The sequence below is a fragment of the Canis aureus genome, chromosome 3 (genome assembly GCF_053574225.1).
Source record: "Canis aureus isolate CA01 chromosome 3, VMU_Caureus_v.1.0, whole genome shotgun sequence".
Taxonomy (NCBI): Eukaryota; Metazoa; Chordata; class Mammalia; order Carnivora; family Canidae; genus Canis; species Canis aureus.
The window spans coordinates 68293587-68300683 of NC_135613.1; the positions used below are offsets into that span (position 1 = coordinate 68293587).

Below are 7097 nucleotides of genomic sequence, written 5' to 3' on the forward strand. Positions count from 1 at the left end.
CCCCCCCCCCGGCTCCGCCGTCACCGCGGGAAGGCGAGGCGATGAGCTGGGAGGGCGGCGGCGGCGGCGGCGGCGGCGGGGGGCGCCGCAGGGCGCAAGTGTCCCGCCTCGTCTCCTTCAGCGCCACCCACCGACTCCACAGGTGTGGGGGGGTGCCCGGGGGGGCGGGGCCCGGGGGCACCTGGAGGGCCGGCGACGGCGACGGCTGCGGGGCCGAGCGGAGGCGGCGGGGCGCGGCCGTCCCCGGGACCTCAGGGCCCCCGGGTCTGCGTCCCTCCCGGCACGGGTCCTTTCCGGAGGCAGCCCTGGGCGCAGGGAGCCCCAGACGAGCTGTTGCGAGGGCGCTGTGGCCTCTCGCTCGGCTCCCCGTCGCGGAACGAGGAGCATCCCCAGCAAGGCCCCCCGTTCCTTCCCTGGGCAGGTAGTGGTGCCCGGGGCGCGGCCGCCCCGCCTTGTGTGGGGGCGCGTCCTCCGCAGCTTCGGGAAGGGTTCGGCGAAGTCACGTGGTGCCGAAGCCTCTGAGTAGAGCCGGAGGGAGCGGGGGACCGGAGCAAGAGTCCCAGGAGGGCGTGCCAGAGCAGGGCCTTCCCACCTAGGCTTCACTGAGGATGCGTGGTTGATGGGACAGGTGCAGACATAAACATTCATTAGGAAGACTGTTTTCTGTGGGAATCCCTGGGTGCTCGGGCGCTTAGCGCCGCCTGCAGCCCGGGGCGTGACCCTGGAGACCTGGGACGAGTCCCGCGTCGGGCGCCCCACACGGAGCCTGCCTGCTTCTCCCTCCGCCTGTGTCTCTGCCTCTTTCTCTCTGTCCCTCTGAATAAATAAATGCCATCTTTAAAAAAGAAAATTGTTTTCTGTCCAGAACTACAGCTGAGTATTGTGATTTTTAAAAGTGTCCCCTAATTTGAATCCCGCTCTTGGGATTGGCGAAGTGGCCAACGGGCAGTGGTTAAGGCCTGATAGTGCGAGATGGTGAAAGAGGAGAGGTAGTGGGTCATGTGATTATTTTTCAGGAGAAACGCGATTTTTAAAAAAGATTTTATTTATTCGTGAGAGAGGCAGAGAGACAGAGGGAGAAGCAGGCTCCTCGTGGCAGGGAGCCGCATGCAGGCAGGATTCGATTCCAGGACCCCGGGATGATGACCTGAGTCGAAGGCAGACGTTCAACCACTGAGCCGCCCAGGTGCCTCAATGCAAGGCTGTTAAAGAGGAGATGTAGTAGGTCACGGAACTATTTTTCAGGAGAGGGACTTGAGCATCTAGATGAGTTGGAGTCTTGCCATAGAACAAGGGTGTGGGCTTGGTTGATGCTCATTTGTGCTGTACAGTAGCCCAATTAGGGGGCATACACTGGTTCCTGACAGCTGAACAATGAAGTCCAGTTGATTTATGACTCTCCCTTTGGTGAGCTAAGGTAATAATAAATTGTGAAGCTTTTCAAAGGCAAGAGCAAATAAACATAGGGAACAGAGAAGGTGTCTGAACTTGTGTCATGTAAATTTTTTTTTCTTTTTTTTTTGGTCAGCAAATCTCTGAGTAATGAAGAAAACTTGAAACTGTTTGGGAAATGCAACAATCCAAATGGCCATGGGCACAATTATAAAGGTGAGAGAAAAACTGATGAAATTTTAGCCCTTCCAATGAGGATGAAAGTATGATCAGCAAATACGGTTTTAATAAGTAAGAAACTTTACGGACAAAGCATATTTGAGCCTTAAATGAGAAGTTACCTGGAAGTTCAGAATGAAAAAAAAAATCTGTTACCTTGGTTGGATGTGTCTTAAATTTTACCTTGCAAGTATCTGCTCTGTTAGAGATAATGAATGGTTTAAACAGGTTTTTCTTCCCCCTTGGCCTTAGTGTGCATAATGAGATTCTTTTGGCACCGTACTTCCTTCTAATTAGGTATTGCTGAGGCTAATGTTAAAATTAGATTGTATTAAAAAATTAGATTGTATTCTTTGAGTAAATAATGACTGACAAAAGGGAGATATTGGCTAGGAATAGCTGTATGGCAGGAAAATAGGTTGGATCTAATACTGGCAGCAGTGTTCCAAGAAAATAATTTATGCGACTATAAGAGACTTGATTCTTTGAGATAAAGCTGATATCTCAAAAGAACAGCCCTGTAAGCTATAGAGTATCAACAGCATATAGTTCAGTAGAGTAAAAAGATTCAAAAGGTATCGGAAGATCAGAATTTCTAGTTTAGTTACTGCCTCTTACGTGATCTATGATATTTATCATTCTTAGTTTGCTCACTTATCACATAATACCTAATGGTGTTTGTATAAAGCTGGAAAGCATATATAAAGGTCACTAATTTGTAAAATGCTCCCATCATCATTTTTCAAGTGCTTCAGACAAGCACTTTGTTAACTTACAAAGCATCACCTTAAACGGTATATAGGTCCTGTGAGAAAAGGGATCAGAGTTTTAGGTCAGTCGTGGTTTTCCTTGCTGAGAAAGGTGTTGCCCACTATTGGGCCATCTCCGTGTGTTGCTAGATGTCTTCCTGTGCATTTTCTACTTTTGCAGGCAGTGATCAAGCAGCATCTCACTATCTAGTGGACATTCCTACGTAGTGCATCAAATTCATAAGCACAGTGTACACCCTTTCTGGCTTTGGCTGGGCTCCTCTGCCTAAACAAAGCTCCTGCTAAGCTTCTCTGTCTTGGCCAAGTCTTGCTTTGGTTGATAAAAAGATCTGAACCAAAGGAACTGCTGTTTTAGAGAAAATATAAATAGAACATTGCAGGGCAGAGATCTAATACTTAATTTATGTTGTTAACTTGTGTTTGGCTGTTTTCTGTTGAAAGTCATGTGGTTTTTTGGTATTCTGTTTTCTTTCCCATAGTTGTGGTGACAGTGCATGGAGAGGTACGTGCTGAAAATAGCTGTGTGATTTGTGCAGATTGCTGGGCTCTTTCAGCCAACGTGATGGATTCTGTGTTGAAAAATTCTGTTCAAATCAATATTGCTTCAGTGTTGGCCTTTGTGTGTGGTGAGCTGCTGGCATTCCAGGCCTTTCCTTTCCCGGAGGGTTATCTGTAATGTGCTATCTGTGGACAGGTTGAAGAGCAGCACCATGAAAGGGGCTCCTGGAGCACCAGGTGTTTCCGTACTGAGATCAATGTCCCGGGAATGAAGGCAGATGTGGGCACAATTTCTGCACATTGTATAGCTTTTAATAATTTAACAGAGGTTTAAATATGAAGATAATATTAGATTAACATTCACCTTTGTTTATTCTTTAGATTGATCCTGTTACAGGAATGGTTATGAACTTGACCGACCTCAAAGAATATATGGAGGTAACGTCATGGTGGATGTTTATTATGTATGGTCCTCTAAGTATATTGGATGGCCCCCTTATCACTCCCCAACCAAGTATCTGCAGAGGTTCCATGACCTTGTGAGTGGAATTGGGTATGGGAGTAGGGAAGTAGTTGGAGGAACCATTCTCATGTTTTTCTAAAGGTGTTTGGGTGATTTAAAGGAAAGAAGTCCCAGTTGTATTGCAATGATGGGAATAGCAGTAACAGGCTCATCTTGTATTTCTTGCTGGCGTATCTCAATTTCCTCTGTGTAACAGATTCTGCCTTTCTTTCAAGACACAGCTTTTCCCTTGAAGCTTTCTTTTCCTTCTCTGGATTTTCCTTATGCCTTTGATCATAGATCTTTAACACTACCCTGTGTTATTCACTCTAGTTTTAAATTCACTGAGGCAGTTCACCATAGGGATGACATAGAAGAAGGAATTCAAAGACTTGCTGACTGTATCATAGAAATCCTGCCTGGTCAGAGACCTTAGAGATTATCTTTTTTTTTTTTTTTTTTCCTTAGAGATTATCTAAACCAATTTTTTCATTCCGTAGATTAAGACTAAGAGAGGCGGAAGAGTTAACTGACTTGCCTTAGGTTGTGTGGTGAGTCTTTTACAAAGTTGGGAGTGGACTTCCTTCTGTCCAGCTCTGTTTTTATGATTCCATCATTTTACCTATTTGTTCATTTCTTCACTTTAACTCTATTCCTTTCTCTCTCTCTCTCTCTTTTTTTTTTAAGATTTTATTTATTTTATATGACAGCACAAATGGGGAGCAGCAGGCAGAGGGAGAGGGAGAAGCAGGGCCCCATGAGGCAGGGAGCTAGATTCAGGGCTTGATCCCAGGACCCTGACCATGACCTGAGCCCAAGGCAGACACGGAATTGACTGAGCCACCCAGGCATCCCCTCTGCTCCTTACTCTTGTTTTAGAATCTGACATTTGTCTCATAAAAATGCTATTAATGATCATTACTGCTTCCATGATACTTATCATCTGTATATTCAGCAAGTTTGTCCACTCTGTATCAGTCTTCGGGCTAAGTATCAGGAGTACACAGATGAGTGTGACAAAGTCCTTCCCCACAGAGTGCTTTTTCTAAGAGGCAAACAGTAATAAATGGTCAGTAAGGTTCGGCTGAATAAATGAAGAAGGAGGGCACCTGGGTGGCTCAGTCGGTTGGGTGAAATGACTCTTGATTTTAGCTCAGGTCGTGGTCTCAGGGAGCTGGGATTGGCCCTGCATTGGATTCTGCATTCAGCAGAGAGTCTGCTTCAGGATTCTCTCTCCCTTTGGTTCTTCCCCTGCTCACACACTCTTCTCTCACGTAATTAAATAAATCTTTAAAAAAAGAACAAATGAATAAAAGATTCAGTGTATTCCAAGTACTTTAGGAAAGCTATGAAGACAGAATTTTTACATTTATTGGGGACATAAAATATATATGGACACAGTGCTGTACAATACAAGACAACAGTATAGGAAGTATGAGGTGTCCCATGCATGCATATGACCACATGCTAGAGGAGAGGTTCTCTGGAGAGGACTCTTCCCCACTTTGTGTGTCTGAGGGACACCATGCAGCCCCATCAGTAACAGTGACTCATTGTGGCTTAGATAGTTAAATCAGAAGGAGCCTGTGAAAGAAGCATTGACAGAAAAGTTGGGACCCAAACTGGATTTGAAGAGAAAACAGGTATTTTCTTGATTTCCATGTAGAACAGCCTTTCATTTGATTTGTTTTACAGGCTATTTAAGACTTAACTCTTAAAAAAAAAAAAAAAAAAAAAAAAGACTTAACTCTTTTTATATGGTTCTGGTTTTGCTCAAAAAATGATTACCATTATTATTAATGTACCATTCTGGGATCAATACCACTGGAAAATTAGATTGTTTTTCAAATGTATAGATTTTGTACAATAGCTAAAAGTAAAAAGTTAGAATAAGGCAGTTACTGCCCTTGCCACTAACAAGGGAAAACACTGTGTTAATATATATAAGCATTAGGAAACAATGGTCTCCACAGATTTACATTTTTTTCCTCCCAAGTGTCCAAGACCATTCTTAAATTACTCCTCATAGCAGAAATTTAGAACTGCTTACGTAATTTCACTTAGTCTGCTTTGTAAAATATACTACTCACTGGACCCTAATGACATTGTGGCTCTGTGCAGAAGGGAAGACTGTATGGAGAAGTGTTTTTGGTAACTTTTGGGACAGCCAGTCACAAGGTGTTAAACTCAGTTCTGAATCATAGTGGCTGGTTCCAAGAAAGCTCCAGTGAATCCTCCTGTACTTGTTAGTTTCTTACCTCTTTGCGTTTGTTAATAAAGAGAACTAGTCATGGTGGACATCTGGGCCTTGCTTTATTTTTCAACTTTAAGCGTTGAGACAAGGAGGAAGTTCTTAAAAGTATTGAGTTAGTGGCTAACTGATGAGGTAAGGTTTAGGGGTGAAGATAGAACACTTTGGAATTTGAGTCTGAAAGGGAATGAGTGGTATCCTTCCTTTGTTTTATCTATAGGAGGCAATTATGAAGCCCCTTGATCACAAGAATCTGGATCTGGATGTACCATACTTTGCAGATGTGGTAAGGTGAGTCTGATCATCTTGCCTTATGTACATAGTAAGAAAGAAGAATTGCTGTTAACATTTTATCTGACTGCTGCATAATTTCTGAAGTTTTAATATTCTCTTTTAACATCTAGAATTTCTGTTCTCTATAAATATCAAAAGTGAAATTTTGTATATTTGTCTTTGATCTTCTTTCTTTTTTTCCTACAGCACAACAGAAAATGTAGCTGTATATATCTGGGAAAACCTCCAGAAATTTCTTCCTCTGGGAGTTCTTTATAAAGTAAAAGTATATGAAACTGACAATAATATTGTTGTCTATAAAGGAGAGTAGCTTTTAGGAGATAATACTGTAGAAAGACTAATTTCTTTCTATTTGAAAAAGGTCTTCATCCCCCTGGACTATTAAGTTATCACATACTTGTTATGCCTTCACAACTGTGTTCTAGAGTGCCCGATTGATTGAAATCATTGTGTGTAGGACCTGTTGTAATTGAAATATATCTTAAAACCAAACTTGTAAAACATTCTGATTATCATTTAGAGAGTCTTTTATCTATAGATTAAAAATCACTTCATTTTCAGTAAAATGTTGTGGTGTGGAGTTTGAAAGCAAAATAGATCCATTTTTGTTTTTCCGTTATCTCATTTTTAATACTCATTTTTTTGGTATAATATAAATGGCAGAAATGTTTATAAGACTTATAGTAGGTGAAACTTAAAAATACAGGTGACCACAGAGTCCAGAAACTGACAACATATACTTCTTCCTTGATTACTTCTCAGATATGTAAGGGCACAAGTTTATTCAGTGAAAATGAGACACACAGATCACCTTGGCAATGTGTTGTAGGTGGATATACAAGGATTGATGAAAATACTGCTTTAAGTGAAATTGTTGACTGCAGTTTTGCATATCTTGTTGAACTATGAATTGCTAGTGAGGAACAGCATGTTCATTGAACATTTGTTGGAATATCATTGGACTATTATGTATATTTGTGTATGTTTCCAGACCTTATGGCCACCTGAACAATTTTAATTCAGAAAACTGAAGAATAGTCACATATACTAAATCTTATTAAATAATGAAAAGGATATATTATACTGTAATGCATCTCTTATATACAGTTTTTCCTAATTGACCTCATTTTGTTCTGATCATTAAACTTCTACCTGCTTAAGTTGAACTGTA

At 42.1% G+C, this 7097-nt stretch overlaps 1 protein-coding gene across 1 annotated transcript; it reads left to right on the forward strand.

Annotated features, from left to right (window-relative positions):
* Nucleotides 1–7097, forward strand: PTS (6-pyruvoyltetrahydropterin synthase). Its single transcript, XM_077893524.1, has 6 exons — nt 1–142; nt 1529–1608; nt 2861–2883; nt 3261–3317; nt 5853–5923; nt 6113–7097. Exons 1-6 carry the CDS (start codon nt 42–44, stop codon nt 6234–6236), a joined length of 456 nt encoding a protein of 151 aa, XP_077749650.1. The 5' UTR covers nt 1–41; the 3' UTR covers nt 6237–7097.

Excerpts from the sequence above, each read along its gene's own strand:
- PTS (XM_077893524.1), top strand. The coding sequence starts at position 42 with ATGAGCTGGGAGGGCGGCGGCGGCGGCGGCGGCGGCGGGGGGCGCCGC. Across the intron at positions 143-1,528 it reads GCCACCCACCGACTCCACAG|CAAATCTCTGAGTAATGAAG; the intron begins GTGTGGGGGGGT and ends TTTTTTGGTCAG. Across the intron at positions 1,609-2,860 it reads CCATGGGCACAATTATAAAG|TTGTGGTGACAGTGCATGGA; the intron begins GTGAGAGAAAAA and ends TCTTTCCCATAG.